The 17501-nt window shown below is 38.8% G+C and overlaps 1 protein-coding gene across 4 annotated transcripts in view; it reads right to left on the reverse strand.

Moving 5' to 3' along the window:
* GABRB2 (gamma-aminobutyric acid type A receptor subunit beta2) overlaps positions 1–17088 on the reverse strand; it is a 149825-nt gene extending 132737 nt beyond the window's left edge. For 3 of the 4 annotated variants that reach the window (XM_065643896.1, XM_065643895.1, XM_065643897.1), the window contains exons 1-3: positions 17012–17088; positions 16795–16886; positions 15697–15764 (exon numbers count right to left, since the gene is read on the reverse strand). In XM_065643896.1, the coding sequence (XP_065499968.1) occupies positions 15697–15764; positions 16795–16886; positions 17012–17088 (237 nt within the window). Of the gene's footprint in view, positions 1–15696; positions 15765–16794; positions 16887–17011 lie in introns of those variants that run through there. The other variant, XM_065643898.1, reaches the window with a different exon arrangement.
* Between the last annotated feature and the right edge of the window lie 413 nt (positions 17089–17501).

Here is a 17501-nt window from a genome sequence, read left to right on the forward strand (position 1 = left end):
TATGTGATAGAGTTAATACAAATAATTTTTCTCCAATTGTTATCCATATACATCTAGTGACCTTCACACACAACTGGAACTTTTTTTCCTTTTCTTTAAGACATTTGCTACATTGTGCCACCAAGCTCTCACCCCCAAATCAACGCCTTCTTCCCTTTTCCCTAGAAGAAACTGGTTCAAGCTTCACTAACCTCTAAAAGAGTAATTTTTTCACCTTGCAGTGCCAAGAGACTACACAGTGTAAATTCAATGATCTTGAAAATTTTCGGTTTTGATGCAAATAATAACTTGCATGAGTGCTTGCCTGCAATGGTGGCAGTAACATATCTCTGTTTTTTCTAGGAACTGCCCGGATCAGGCCACCACAAAGGCAGTAGACGACAGTGGTTGACTAAACCTTCCCATGCCAAGTAAATTATATCACAGATGATTTTTTATTTTCCCCAGAGAAAGGTGTCTTTTCCATCTTCCCACTTGGCCTCCAGCGTACCTGGCCACTGTTCAATTTAACACATTCAAATTGCTATACTGTTATATATTCTAAATGCAATACTTCACAGCAAGGTAAAATGTCTAAAAATAATAGCGATCATATATGGAAAAAGTCTATGAAGTCTGATGACTATAATCAAAGTACTTCTTAAACAAGGAATTGAGAATTTTAAATACATTAATGACTTTATTTCATATTTACTACTCATGAGTCAGCTTTGATCTGCTAAAATAACATTAAAAAGACCTTCTTTCCCATCTCAAGATTTTTTATTTCTGCATTATAAACAAAATGCTTCTTTTGTTAGTATTTAAAAATGACATTAAGATGACACAGCAAAGTGATGTGGGTGAGAACGTGTGGGAAGCTGATCAGAAGCACAATGAACTTCTTGGATGTTCAAAGAACAGCTGATGCCTCAAGGGAAATTTGGAAAAAATATTGTGCATAGAAACAATTCTGCCTATGTATCACATTTTATCTTTCTCTGCTAAGGTTCTTTATCACTGAGAATATTTGCTGAAAAACAGATTTTCTCTCTTGATGGTTGTCTAATCTGCCACTTACAACTCCAGACATAATCCTGTTTATGACATTACCATTAGTTACAATGGAAAACTCCCCCACCTCCCAGCTATAGTCAATTTTGCAGACTAAAGCCAGGATGATCAAAAGGACATTGTTCATCAAAGCACTTACAAGCTCAACTTCTAGCACATGCTTATGTCTTAAAGGATATGTGTCCTCAGCAAATGAAGATGTGCGGACAGAACACGCAGAATTTCTTTTTCTATCTTGGTAAGCGCTCGAGTTGCCATTATTGCTGCAGTCAGTGTCACGATATAACAGCAGCGCCTGCTAGATTAAGGCTGACGGTCAGACATTTACACACCACAAATTCAACTTCACATTTTTGGTTTGTAAACATTCTTACACTTGCCGAGCCGTCGATGCTCAACCATTTTACTGTATCGGCCAGAATAAACACAAGAGACACAGGGAACTGTTACCCGCTCATAGAAGGGAAGAGGAAGAAACGGGCACCACAGAGTCCAGCCAAACTGACAGAAATCAGTGAACAACAAACAGAACAAGATGAAACAGCGGAGAAACAGCTCAACTATGATGAGAAGAGGCTTGCGCTTCAGCTGATGTTCAGTACAAAGGAGCCGATGAATGCATTTCAGATTTCGTAGATGCGTTAGTTGTGCGCCTGTGTTATCCAACATTGTTGTGGTCAAATCGCAAGTAAAAAAATGTGTAAGGAAAGCTCATGAAGGGCAAAACAGTCACAAGAGCTGACTTTATCCCAGGAAGCTGCCCCTCCCTAGATTCATTCTATAATCGGTAAGAAAAAACAGGCTGTTTTCAAAATGCAGAATGGGCTCCCAGTCATGCTGCCCGCAATAACGTGGACTCAACCTAAACCAGAGACTGGGGAGTGGGAAGGAACAACTTCTGTTCTGGTTTACCATCCTACAGTGAAAGCAAACAGGAGCACCTGAAAACTTACTGGACTATCGCACAAGGCTTTAAAGGCCACAGTTGTCAAGAAAACGTCATGTCTTTTCACACAAAACAGGGCACGCTGGAAGAGTAGCATATACCAATCAAAATCTCAGATGTACCTTTTTAAGACAAATTTAAATTAGCCCTCAGTTATACAGCGGACATTACAAAGCAAATGAATGTTTCAATTTCAAAACCAACTACATGTTTCATAGTCGTGATATTACTGACAATTGATGATTCTGTTAAGGGTGCTCTAATACAAGATGAAAGTTGTAGGAAATGGTATATTTAAAATGGAACTATATGTTTTTCTCTTTAAAGATCCAGAAGACCTATATCAAGACTGTACTAAAACACAAAAATACTGATTTACAAAACCCTGTCCATCCATAACCCACTTTCAACTATATTCCTCTGTTAAGCATTCTCTTATCTCTTACTCAAAAAAGGAAGGCAAGGGAAAGTTCAAGTGCATATTCTACTTATGCAGCCCAAACAACAGCAGTAAGCTCATGTGGTTTCATAAATATATTTAAAGACTCTATAAAGAATACCTTCTCAATTTATTATGGAGGAACGCTTTAACTAAAAAAATTAGAAATGGTGGCCTCTATAAAATACATATATGCTGCACTAAAACCTGAAGCTCAACAGCAACTTGGGAGATGGTCTAAATGAACATTCTCCTGAAACATAAACAGATGAGATACAAGAAAATTCCAAAAGCAAGACTGCTTTCAACACACCACTGTGCAAGCCACCACTTACTGACTGCAATTAGCTGCAACGGCAGCAAAGAAGCCCTTCTGTCCTCAGTAGGTGACAAGACCCAGTATCACTCACTGTCGTGGTTTGATTGCAGGGTGACAGTAAACCGTGGCAGATGTATTGCTAACCCCCTCTCTCCCCTTTCAGCCCCTCCCTCTCCCCCCTTCCCACTAAGGACAGGCGATTGGGAGGGCAAGAAGGACCGAGAGAAGAGAGTTGGAAAAATTAAAAATGTTTTACTAATGCTACTAATAAAAAATAGAGAAAATAATACAAAATATACAAAACCAATCTTGAAAGTCCCAGCAACTGCTCCGGCAGATGTGGGGCCGGCACCCGAAGTCCTGGACTGGACTCCGCAGCCAGCCGGAGCTGGATCCAGTCTGTCACTGGGCCTCAGTTCGCAGGGACGACTCGCAAGGTCCTCTCCCAATGTCGGCCATAAGGAAAAAGGGACGAGATCCTCCTGATCCCCCACTTTTATATGAAGTATCACGTCATGGGATGGAATACTTTAGTTGGTCAATTTTCAGTTCACCTCCTGCTTGCACATCTCGCGAGATGCATCCTTATCAATGACCTCGCATTCCATTGCTATGTCTACCAAAACATGGATCCAACTTTCAGGAAAACTGCAGTTAGAAGACTTTAGCTGACAGGGAAATTCACTAAAAGAGAAACTTGTTTTTAACAAAACCAGGACACTCATGAAAAACAAATTGCCAGTTCCACAAACACAGCCTTGCCTTACAGACTGCCTCTCCTTAAACTCATATCAACAGCAAAGTTTACACACACACTCCTGCCAAAACATGTCTCAACCCAGTCAGTGCTAGCCACGGATCACATCTTAGGTGACTGCTTACACTGCCACTAGCATTAAATTAAAAAAAAAAAAAAAAAAAAAAAAAATTAAAAAACCCCACACAAGACAAGCAGCATAAACCACAACCAACAAAAAACAGCATAAACTCCATATAAACATGTCTGCAAAAGGATAACAATCGATCCCAGAAACCTCAGCTACAAATGTTAATCAAGATAAAAATCATACATTTCAAAGCAGGAAGTCTCTTTCCCCCAGAAATGGATATATATACATATACATATATATACACACACACATATATATATAAACAAAATATGAACTTTGGCAAAAAAAAAAGCCACCCTTACAGTTCTGATCTCAGTGAATTCAACCCATGGGACGGTCCAAATAGAAACACTCAGGTTTAAAGCCATTTTACTATTTTGTATAAATAAGGAACCATGAAGTGATGCTTCCAAACAACCACAGCATGTGTCTTTCAAAAAGGGGCTCTGAAAAGAATATTCTTGCAGAAGATGCTTGGTAAAAATCAGTAGGTAGTTAACAATGCAACCACCATATTCATGATATCTGCCCAATAAGCACCAGAATCACTTGACTGTACCACAGACATATGCTGGAAATAGATGTGCTAGAGGTATCAAATACATACTGAAAGTAAGGCTGAAATTGTAAAGGTATAGTTTACACATTAATAATGTATGCAAATTGCTAAATGTATGTGGTCTTCCCTAATTTACTGACAACAGTGCCTGGTAAAGGTACTAGACTGAAACAATATTCATCAGTCAATAGTTTAAAAAAAAAACACACAAAAAAAACCAACCCCACAGTTGAACTATAATCTGAAATACAAGAGGAGAATCACTTTTAGGAGCAAAATTACTCTCTCTCCCATTTCACACCATAATATAGACTCTATTGTCAAAAAAAACCAACCAAACAAACAAACAACAAAACCCACCACACAAAAAGCACCACTCCTAGGCCATATCTGACAACCTAATATGATCACACAGCAACACAGCTAGACACCATTACCTTGATGATGCAGCACATAAAAACTTAAAAGTCTTGAGTCCTTCTAGGTTGATGAATGCAAAAAAATGTTTAAGCTATGCAAAATAATTTCTTATGATACATTACTGTATAATTACATGTATCACCATAACTAAATCAAACAATTTAGTACACATAAATACATATGTAATACACATATGCACATTCCTTGTTTTCAAAAAATTTAACTCAAAAGATAATTTAAGTTACATATTAGACAAAATACTTCCTTACAAAAACAATTGTTGCCCCATAATACTGATTAAACCAAAGCCTTTTTGTATACAAGAGCAGCAATTTTTATTGAAATCTCTTATTCTGACTCTTTACTAAATAATTACTGCCTTCTTGCATTAACGAAACTGCTATCTAGTCTGCATATTACTGTAGCATAGATGTCTATCTCTAAAATGTCAAATGCCATATCAAAAGTTCATTCACCATTGTGTTCTCAAAAAGTCAATTCAATTACAAAGTTAATCAACATTTCATTCTACAGTTAAGACTTCGCATTACCATTTACCTTACCCAAGATGATTTTATAATTCAGAACAAAATGCTGCATTTTTATTCATTTAACTCAAAGTAAAAAAGGATGCCAGAAAGCTATCGATGTAAACTGATGTCTTCCATTTATAAACATACAAAGTTTGGCCCTGATAGGAACTACATGAGCCTCCTACTGCTGCCCCACCAATGCATTTGGTTATGGTACAGACACAAGCCTAAGAGTAAAAAGGTACACTCTTCCTATGATTGGACTCAGCTTTTAAATATCCTTAAATCAAAGATGCCAGCAAGGTGTTATGACTTCCTGGCCAATAAAAACTACCAAGTACATCCATTCACTTCAAAAGAGCACCTATTGCACAGGAACAATTTTGGAGACTACTACGTTGTAAGAGCCCCCTTGTATTGCATTTCAAGTCATTTAAGTACCCACAAATTCTCTGTGAAAACAGGGTAGAAATAGCCTCAGTGGAAAAATCAGCATCAGATTTACACATTTTAAGACTTCAAGACAAGACTTGAGCTCACAAATGCATTCTGCAAAGCCTATGCACAGAGGTGGGTACTTTTAACTGCATTTTTGAATGCAGACAGTTAACTAGAATTATTATGGATTTCTCTGTAAGTGGTCACTTGTGTCACATAATAGTGGATCAATGAAAATTGTATTAGTTTCTAGGCATTTACACTAACAAGAATGATTATAGTTAAGGGTCTCCTGGCATTTCCATTACAAATCTATTTTTCTGGGACTTATATTTCAGCTATAATAATCTATTTTTACTGAAACTTGATACAAAAGGTCTCAGCTATGTTTAGCTCATTAAATGTTCCTACACCTTTGAAAAGGTTTCTTTCAAAATTGAAAAAAAGAAAGTAATTTTGCAAGTCATTTTTCTATCTACTTAGGTTGTTAAGCATTTTATCCTGAGCAACCTAAGGTAGCATGTGCTACAAGACATGAATGTTACATCTCTAATTCTATTAGGGATGGAATTTCTAAAAGCATCTCACATCGCAAAATGTCAGTGAAAAAGAGCAACAGGACAGTATAACAGATTTGAGAGTTCACTTAAATTTTAGGAAGATTTCAGACTGATTAAAAGGCTTCTTTGGTCATTTATGGACTTACATGATTAGCGAAACAATGTTGCAATTAGGTGCAAAATGCTGCTTTTTGTTTGTAAATAGGATTAAACAAACATGCACACCATATTTCCTTCTTCCCTCTGTGCTATCCGAAAGAATAAATCATTTCATAAAAGGAATAATAAGAGTTACACTCCTAAATTACTTAATTTAGAAATTCAGTCTACTGCACCTTCAAACTAATTTTGTTTTACTTAAATTTTATGACTCCTTCAGTGCACATCTTGTCAAACATGGATTAACATCATTTCTCTGACACTCCTGTGGGAGCCAACAGAGCCTATTGGGTCAGCAGCCCTTGAAAGAAACAAAAAATCCACAATGTTCTACAACTCCTTTGGAGCTGCAGGGTCTATTAACTCAAAAATACACTTTATAAAAGAAACAAATTTGGATTACACAACAGACCACAATAATTTCTGGACTAATGGGTAATAACTGTTATGCAAATCACAACACATATCTACCCTTATGGACCATAAGGAAAATATTTCACTACTTTCACTAATATTTTTTTCTTTTTTTTTTTCTTTTTTTTTTTTTTTTTTTACAAAATACCTTTTTAAAGACCTATACAGAAGACAAACAATTTTAAGCACTAATTTTTCTCAGTTAAGCAGGAAGGATCTCTGTTCCAAGTATTAGAAAACAATTTAAGCTTCCATTAAAAAAATAAAATTAATCTACAATAGAAATTAGGAGCAGATTTTTAAAAGGGCAATGAATAGCTTTCCAAAAGTCTTCAGTACCTTATTCAGATACTTAATTAAATGTTTTAATAAGTAGTTCTCATTGAGAAAAAAAAATGTCTTCAGTTCCTTGAAAGCAATAGGAACTTCTGGCTACTCCACAGCCATACACAACAGAAAAAGTCAAATGAGAAACACTTCCAAAAATCTAAACCACAGAACCACCGTTCTCAGACATCCCAAATACATGAAAACCCACAAACTCATCTGGAAGACCTTTTTCTCATCTCAAATGGGTTTGGCATGACCTTTACCCAACTCTACACTTTCTGCCCCATTTTTCTCCAAGTTATATTAAAAAACAAAACCAAAACAAACAACAACCACCACCCCACACACATTTAGGGCATTTTGCACATAAGAGTCCTTTGCCCTGTGTCAATCCAAAACAACCTTTCAAAAAAATTGTTGGTGCTGACTCATCTCTGGAAAAGGTTATATTCACATGTTTCTGTCACTGACTATTTAGTTTCCCAGTTCCAAAGATCTGTGCTGCACTTCTACTCAGGATGGAGCTGAGCTGTTCCAGGTGAACAGGTGTGTTGTTCCTACTTCAGCCCATTCACACACCTTTACAATATTTAAATCTTATTAAAAAGCAGATAAAGCTGGTACACTTAAGTTATGCCTAACATAAAGTCATGGCTACTGTAATTCAAAAACATTTTCAGCAACAGAGGAGAAGATAAAGCATGTGCTGTCAGACTTCTGTAGGCTAATTCATGGCATGAAAGACCCCTGGTGCCTCATCCTCTGCAACCCGACTATTTCCACTCACAGCCACCAAAGGCCAATAAGCTGTCTGAGGTTCACTGCACCCAGGCTACTACGCAGCAAACAATTAAAACCCCACGACCACAGGAAAGACATTCAAGAGCTGCAATCAGGACACTCAACTGTGAAGGAAAATTCTGGGGTTTAATTCATTTTCATAGAATTGCTTAGTTAATGGAAATGCCTATTCATTAAAGAAAATAAAGAATAAATAGTCCAGAGAGCAAGCACTGGAACAAGGACTTTCCATTTCAAGCAGCTGGATTTTTTTAATATGCATTCATCAGGGCAATTTAATATACTAATCTTGTCCAAGGCCATATTTCCTATAATTTTTTTCTTTTAATTGTTCAAAACTTACAGAGCTGAATTTGTCTTTCAGCACAATCACAATGAATCACTGGTTTGTCTATAGGAAAAAAATCAGTGGAAATACTCTGAACTGCCATACTTATTACAACAGCACACACTTGAAATGCAAAATGCATCTCTCAGAAGGGTTGCTTCTTTCCCCATGTACCTAAATTCTTATTATATAAACACTAAAAAATGAACCTCTCTGTCAGTATTTACCTAATAAAAATTAATAGGATTTAACATTGATGGAGATAAACAAAAAGCAGCTCAAGATAGACAGAAATAGCACGGTCTCCTCATTCTTTGAGTTTGGGGACATGGGAAGAGCTCAGACTCAAAATTCTTCATCTGGCCTGTGATAACCTATGTTAAATATGATCTACAAATTCCATATTCATTCGCATACATGTCAACCTGCTGAACGTTAGACGTCTTTTCATATTTATGACAGAAATTTTAGTTTTGATTGGGAAGTATTTACATACTCATTTGCAAAACTCATACAAAAAGGACACATGCAGTAGATACGATTCCAAACCTGGGAGAATCTGTGCATTGATCAGCTAATTTGAAAAACACTTAGCCAAACAATTTGCACACAAAGATCTTCACTGGAAAAACCTATGAAGTGAGAGCACTGCTACTTCACAACCTGGCCTTCAGACAGGTAAGACTAGAGCTGTAATATGCCCCCTGTATCGCTATTCTTAAGAGGCTTGTGTTATACTAGCCATTATATGTCCATTGTACATAGCATTGCTGTCAATAAATGTGAGCAGGGTAGGAATTCCTACAGAAGCATAGTAAGAGTTATTACTATTAATAACAAGAGTAATACAATAAAGCACTAAGGTTGCTTCAGTCCTGTTTATCTTTTTGTCAATCCACAGTATGCCTACAATTTAAATATATGATAATTACGCACATTCATTTAGTTTTAACTTACAGATTGCATCCATTCATAGTAGCCAGTTTTTCAGTATTCATACCTCAAGACATTTGACTGTTTCTGAAGTTCTTAACTCTGAAGATGCTATCTTCCATCACTCAAAAGAAGCATTTCAAAAAAATGCCTCATGGATGAACACCCTCCTTTGAAATGATGGGACTAAGTCTTGCTTACCTAATTCACACAAGCACTTGCAGAGACCTACAGCATTAACCGCGAAAAGTCTACAAGGAATCTGGATTACTTCTAGAAAAATAAAATAATTATTGCTATAAAAGACTGTATTTCAACACCGTTAAATATTAAGGCTCTACTATAAACCTTGCAGAGGGCTGCACAGGGTATGAGGATAAAAATGGGAGGGAGGAATAATAAGGATTTAGTCATGGTGCACTAACAGACTTCAGAGTCACTAAGAAGTACAAATACAACCATTGGAACAGCTTAAACTTGTAACAAGTTTGTAGAGCACAACATAAAAATCTTTCATTCTACTACATGGCTCATCTATAAAGATTTTATGTGATTTTCAATGAGAAGTTATGAAATAAAGCAGCCTATAGTAGGAGCTAACAAAGTACACTTCATGTTCATTCCTACGCTTCAGCACCAAGACACTGCCCATAAAACATCGAGACAAATGTATCTTTTCTTCTATGGCAGGAGCCAAATTACTTCAATATTTATAGGTCAAGGCTTTCTGAAAACAAGAAGGCAATAATTATTAATTCAGTTGCACATATCACCTCCAAGGCAATCTCTTTAAATTACTGACAACCATCCCCTGGTCTGCCGAAATGACAGATCGCTTTGAAAAATCACCACCACCAATGAGACAAGATGATTTTCTGCTGATTAAAGAGTTGCAACACTATAGCGCACAAGAAACAAGAATGATGTAATGCTTCTTGATATACATAATACAGATACACATAATGTATATAAACACATATTATTGCTTCTGAACTAGCTAATAAAAGTAGTTACGAGCTCACTACATTCCTGCGTATGTGTTCCAGAGCAATCATTTCATACTGTAGCTACATACATTCTGGCAAAACTAACACAAAAACTTCAATCCACATGTAGCATACCAATAGGAATGCTTGTTTTGGTCCCCCAAAATAAACATTTTACTTGAATGTGGGAAATCTTATTTATTTTTACATACCTTAAAGCTAAAAAAGGAAAAGGCATGAACTGGAGACATGTAGTAACAAGAAATGGAAAGCCATACTAATGTAACTTACTCTAGTTCTAAAATAAAGGTCTTGTGATGTTCTCCCAGACAATAACTAAAGGAACAGATGAATCAGGGCTTTCAGTAAAAAAAATTCTCAGTTCTAAGATATACATCACCTGCTCCGCATTCACGGGAGCCTCTGTAGGCACTTCAGTGTGAGTCAGTAGTGTACAAACACAATAATTTGGCGAGAGCCAAATTCAAACTGGCTGCTGAGAAATGCAATTTTGTGTGAAGCAGCATATGCATCTATGGCACAGGGGAAATAATAAAACCAACACAGCCTCGAGCAGCGGGAAGTATTAAGGATTAGGGAAGCAACACCTTCCCAATATTTCTAGTATTTCCTTTTCAAAGCATTTTTCAGCCCTGTCCTTTCTTTATTCTCTCAATTGATCATGTACAGCAACATGTACAAGTAGAATGGATCAAAAAAAGAAGTTATTGCTGACAGGAATCATTTTCTTCACCTCTTTCTGTACCACTGTATATAGGACACTTTTTCCTGTTTTGTGATTTTCTTTCTCTTCATTTTTCTTTACCAGGACTTTTCCCCTGAGTTTTCTGGTTTGGAACAGCTCCACCCTATTTCCTTACCATTTAACTCCCATTTCTTTTTATATCATGAGCCGTCTCCTCCCTTTTCACACATAAAGATAATTGCTGCTACTTGAGAGGTAGCCACACAGCTCCTGTTGTTTTCATTATCTAAACCTATGTCTCTTGAGCTTTGTTGATGTCCCTACTGAAAATACCTTGAGAAAACAGAGAGATTTTAAGAAAACCAGTGGTGGGTCTCTATTATCAAAAGCAACTGAAAGTCAGGAGGTCTATCAGCAAATTACAGTTGTGCCTGTACTTCCTTAGACTGAGAATATTCTGATCTATAAGTATTATACTTACTATTTTATGTAACTTTGGCTTATCTCAAATATAGAAGTGAAATATAATATGAAAAATGGCCTTTTTTTTTTTACAGCTTTGAAGTTATTAGGTTCTGTTGTGTAAAAATTGGCATACACTAATAAGTAAACCTTTCCCTGATATATGATAACAGCTCCTTTGTTTCTCCAGCTCCCACTAAGACAAACTAATCTACTGTATATATTTAACTCCACGTACGCATACCGAGACCACCTGCCAAAATCTGTACAATGGTAAACGAGTAAATACTTTAAACAAAGTGTTCAGGTTCTTCTCTGCAGAACTCAAATGAACCACAGCACGAATAGTTATATTTAATTACATATACAATCCACTACTTCAAGAAGTATATATTTCCTGGGTAAAAATATATATATCCATGAGCCATTTCTCTCTCATTTCAAGACATCCTGTACTAGAATCCCAGAAGAGCCACAGACCAAGGAAGAGGAGAGAGAAAAAAAAAATAAAAATAAAGGCCTATTTAATAGGGAATAAGCCAAGATACTGAAAATCACCGCTTGACCAATATTATCCATAGAAATCCTCATGTCTTATCTGGATAGATCAAATGCACAACATGTTACGCAGAATCTTAAGTGCTATCTAGGGAAGAAAATTTATTTCTGTACTTCTTAACTAATCTGTACCAATTTTTTAAAAACAGTTTAAGAGGGAAGTGTTGGGAGGAAATGGTAGAAAATTAAAATGAAGAACAGCCTTAGTTGCTGTGTGGTCAAGGGGTCTACTCCAATAATTACTATGGAGATAAAAACGTGGAAATGTGACATCCCAGCTAGCACTGGTTATTAAAGAAAAAAAAAAAAGAAGAAAAAAAGATACCATTAAGCTCTCTGGAGATACTATTTTTACAATGAGTAGATAGTATTAAGGAGAAGAAAGCCAAGAAGAAAATTCAAGTGTGCTGAGAAATACTTGGAAACTATCTTGAGAACATTGCATTAGATTCACTGCAATACAGCTAATCTTATGCAAGACCAAATTCATTAGCCCAGAAAAAAAAAATTTAGTGGCTTTCACATCTGTGGGTTTTTTCCATTGTTACCCAAATAAGAGAAACATTAAGAAAACCTACAGTATAACCAGCATAAGGCACACATTCAACAATACTGCAGGGCCTGGTCCAGAGAGGTGAGTGGAATTAGCCATAATCATTTTTGTACTGCATAAAATCATTACCTGATATAAATTATTTCTTCGCAAAATACAAAAAAAACCAGAAGTCCAAACAAGCCATGACACTTGTTAACAACCACATATGCCTGAATCTCTCCTCTCATGCATTCAGTGCATTTCCCGCAGCCGGAGATTTATGTTCATAAGTACCTAGACATTTTTGAAAACTAAGATATATGCCAGTTTGAGTTTCTGACTACAGAAGGTTAAACAGCTTCCAGTTCCAACTCTGTTGCATACAAGAAATATTTGGAAGGCAGCTGTAAAGCCTGTTACACAATGAGTTTTTCACGATGTGAAATATTTATCATCTCTAAGAATTCAAAGTGAACAATGATGTTCTTGAACATCCTAAACACACATTTACTTCCTATAGCAGTGACTCTAAACTCTCCTGTTCAACAAAGTACAAACTTTTTGATTTACTTCATGACACTGGAGACAAGCCTTCTGCATGCAGAGCAGTGCATATATATGGTAGATGGAATGTGTCAAGACTGGAAGAAAAATACAAGGATGATAATTTTAAAGTGAGTTAACACTGGAATGAAGATAAATGATCTCAAGTTAAGTAACTATGATTGTTTAGCCTTCCTCCCAGGGCAAAAGTTTGATCCCATTAATGTTAATACATGACCCCAGGAAATGATTTGCCTTTATCTCAAGTCAGTGGTGTTCGTCATGACTACAGGCAAAGCAAGAGCAAGCCCATGGCTCAGAAAATACGTCCCTAAATGCAAAAGATTCTTTCTGTGTCTCTCATTATCACAAAAGGCTTTACATTAGCGAACATTCCATGGTATTCCTCCTGGTTTCTACTCCAAATTCTGGTGATTGCAAGCAAAAAGGCCTTGTATACTAAGTATTTTGTTGTCTGATTCCATGTCTCTCTTCTCATTTATTTCAGGTCTATCATAGTATATTAGTACTTGTTGTGCTATACACATCATTGTAGAATGAACTGTTACGTGTTACATTTTGCAGTTAAGCAGATAAGGAAAATAATCTTGGTTTAGAATCTCTTCTGAAACCGTAAGTGAAGGAGGAAAAAAAAAAAAAAAAAGTAAAATACCTGGTTTCCAGAAATAGGTAGCTTCTTAGAGTAAAATAAACCCAGAGCTTAAATGCTTTAGGCAAATGTGTGGGACAAAATTGCCTATACATTCCCTACCCTAACCCCAAGTTCTGCAGATAGTCTGAAAACACTTTTCTCACAAAGGTCAAACATTTCATTATAGAAACACAATAGACTAACTACAAATACTAAAAATAATACTCAGATTTGTAGTTAGTCTGTGTCAGATCACAGTATTGTGATGTGCTGTCACCTTTAACTGGAGACCAAATTTTAGAAATTATTGACGGAAACAAAGACGACTCACAAGAATCTTCAGAATCTTTCCACAAGAAACAAAAACATTTGGCACTACCTTCCAGTTCTGAAGAGATGCGAGGATATAACACTGGCCCAGCAGATTGCAGATCCTTCAAGAAAACCCTCATCATTCCCACACTGCTCATTGCTAAGAAATAACTCTACACATCCATCTCTCTCCTAACCACGGTTCTTTTAATGAAAAGTAACTGGTTTAAAATACAATGCAATTTTTGTTCTTTGCACTTAAAGCCAATGAAGGTAGAATACTAAATTCCAAGTCTAGTGAAATAAAGTTTTTCTAGCCACTTAGAAATATTTCACAAGTAACGTTGCTCAGGGTGAAATTATTCAGAGTTTTCCTGGTATCTTGAAAAAGAGCAGTATCGAGCTCTCTGTCACCAAGGCCTCCCAGTCTCACAGTACAAGCACCAGTAATGTCATTCTCAAATTGGGCTGAGGGCTATATTTTACATTATTAAAAAGCTCCTGTACATCAGACAATGCGGTTTGAGAACAAATGTTTGCCAGTTCATTCAGTGCAACATGTCTGAGAACACGAACCTGCCACCCAGGAATTAAATGAAATATTTTAGTAGTAGAACAATATGAACACAACTGGTAACTTTCAAAATATTATTTTCAAATGCAACATTACAGCTACAGTAGTATCCCTAAATCACATTTGTATTTAGAAATATGTTTCCTTACAACTTCTTCAAAAAGAATGGAAAGTTTGTTTCAAACAATAAATATTAGTTACTAGTGACAGAAGTTTAACAAAGACACGTTTATTTTGTACCAGTTGTTGCTATCATGCTTCAGTGTCTTTATTTTGTCCTTCTTGTATAAAGCCCTAAGGCCAAATTCTATGTCCTTAGCCAAGGAAGATGTAAGTTAAGATAAACACTTGACCACAAACATTCCCAAATAAGAAAAGTACATGCTAGAAAAGTTTCATCTAAACCAAGAACAGCTTCTTCTACAGTATGAATCCCAGTTTTGCCAACACTTCATTAGCGTCTCATGTAATGAAAGCAAAACATAGGAAGTGTTATTATGCAATGAACAAGCTCAGCACTTGAGCACACTGAGTTCAAACCTTTTAGAGAAGAGAGACAAACATCGAAAAAATCATTGATTCAGTCATGACCATCCAAAATAGTGTCCGGTTATTAAAAAAAAATAAAAATGGTAAGCTTTGGGCATACAGAAAAGTGGTGTTTCTGATTTTGGTTTGGGTTTTTTTGCATTGAAAGTGCACTAAGACTAAGCAGCAATTATTTTTTTTTTAAATATCGCCAAAAAAAAAAAAATCAAACCAAGCAAAGGTAAACAAACAGGTTACCCGTTAAACCCGCGCGCCCGTTTCCCCGGGAACCCGCGGCGGGGCCCACGCTGCGCGCCCGCCCAGGCCGGGTGCGCGGGAGCGGCCCCGCGGAGCGGCAGCGCGGCCCGGTGGCGGCGGGCTGCCGTGCGGGCGCGCGGCCGGCAGGGGGCGCCGTTGCTCGCGGCACGGCGGAGCGCGCGGCGGTGCGGGAGCGCAGCGGCTCGGGAGCGCTGCCGCGGGAGCGCTGCCGCGGGAGCCGCCCGGGCGGCCGCTGCCGCCGCCACGGGGCTCCCGCCGCCCCCGGCCCCACCGCTGTGGCCGGTAAACACGACCCTCCTCCCGCCCCCCCTGCCAGCCGACCCTCTAGGAGGCGGCGCTCCGGGGCAGGAGGCGGCGCCGGGTCCCCGCACGCCCGCGGGCACCGTTCGGCCTTGGCAGAGGCGGGGGAAGCGACCAGCCCCGACCCCAAAATACTCACCATATTGACTTCTGAGACCATATCTATACTGGCAATGTCTATGTTCATGCCAACAGCCACTGGGGGACCTGCAAACCAACAAGATGGTCCTCAGTGTGATCTCTAAGAACTTAACTCATTCTTACCAGAGTTAGCAGGACTAAGGTAGCATAGAAATGAAATGACATTTAAACAAAACCAGAGAGGCAGGAGAAAGAAAAAGCAACGAAGTCCTCCCCACGCCTTCGCTCCCCCGCCCTCCCAAGCGCAAGCCAACGGAGGCTCGCACCGATCCGCGGGGAACGCGCGTTCGCACCGGGTTCACCCTGCGCGCCCCCCGCCAGCTGTGGCGGTGTTTTATGTAACGCACACACGTGTGAGCAGCGGGGCTCGCGGCGCTCCGCCCGCGGGCGCGCACCCGGAGAGGCCCGGGCGGGCGGCGGCTCGGGGCCAGCCGGGGTCTGGGGGCGCGGGGGCTTTCCCGCCCCCCCACGCCTGGGAGCGCGGCTGCGGCTTCGGCCTTCGCGGCCGCGACCCCACTCGCCACCCTCAGCCCTTCGCTTTGGCGGAGGGGATAGCCCAGGGGACGGCAGCCAGTGAGCCCCGCGGGGGAGGGGGGGGACGAGGTGACACCCCACAGGGAGCACGTCCGAAATAAACTAGTTCGAAGTAGGAGCACGCAGGGGGTTAAATAGCATTTCTGTGCCAGTTAACAGCAGTACATCTTGTACTCAAAAATAGTAACTGTGATCACACGCACATTAGGCTGAGAGGAGCAAACGCTGGGTAAACTTAAGAGATTGGCATCTCGATAGCATCAGTTAAACAAGGGTTTAATTACAGGTTAATAAAATATCAGCACAAAATAAATTAATGAAGTATCAGCTCAAAATGAGGGATCGATTACAAATATGCAAGAGACTTAAGTGACTGCATTAAGAGCATCCTGTGCTAAAAAAATAGAGTAACAATGGGCTTAACTTTGGATCAGCTCGAGAAAATGGCAACACTCACCCCTCAAAGCAACAGCACCCACAACATGTTTCACACACACACACACACACGAAAGGTACACAGCCAGGATATGTAATCTCTCTCATTCAAAAACAGTCAAATTACCTCCAAAATCTGGCCTCAAGCGAATGTCATAGCCCTTCAGCAGCCTATCCACGGTCTCTTTTACCAGTGACATATTACTAGGATCATTGACACTAAAGAAAAAAAAAAGAGAATACTATATTATTTCTTAATTCTCAGATCCAAGCTGTACATTCCTCTCAGCAGCAGCATGCAGTGCAATTCAAAGTAAAGCAAAAGAGATATCGTCATCGCTTACCTCTGTGCACACACCACGGCTATTATTAAAGGGAATGACCAAATCCCAAAGTAACCCTTTTTCCGGACTCTCAGCATCCCTTTAGCTTTTGATATGATTTAGGGTTTCAGTGAAGAGAAGAGATCCAACTTATTCTGGCCAGTGCAGTAATTCTAATGTGAAGCGCATGCGCACGGCGTACCACAACATCAAAAGGAGCAGTGGTTGCTGCTGGAGATGGAGCAAATTTCCTTGCCAAAAAAAAAAAAAAAAAAATTAAAGGGGAAGAAGGAAATGCATTAAAAAAAAAAAGTCATCCACAGGAGAATCGAGTATATTTTTGTTGTCCTTTTTGTTAGTATATAATATAAATCACAACACGGAGAGAAGTTTTAGGAGTTGCAGGGTAGGTACAGCGGCTTTGCAACCTAGTTTAAAGGAGGCGGGGGGCGAGGGCTGGACGGAATCGGATTAGACAGAGGGGGAACAGGTTAAAAAGGGGAATGCACAG

This window comes from Caloenas nicobarica, chromosome 13, assembly GCF_036013445.1.
Source record: "Caloenas nicobarica isolate bCalNic1 chromosome 13, bCalNic1.hap1, whole genome shotgun sequence".
Taxonomy (NCBI): domain Eukaryota; kingdom Metazoa; phylum Chordata; class Aves; order Columbiformes; family Columbidae; genus Caloenas; species Caloenas nicobarica.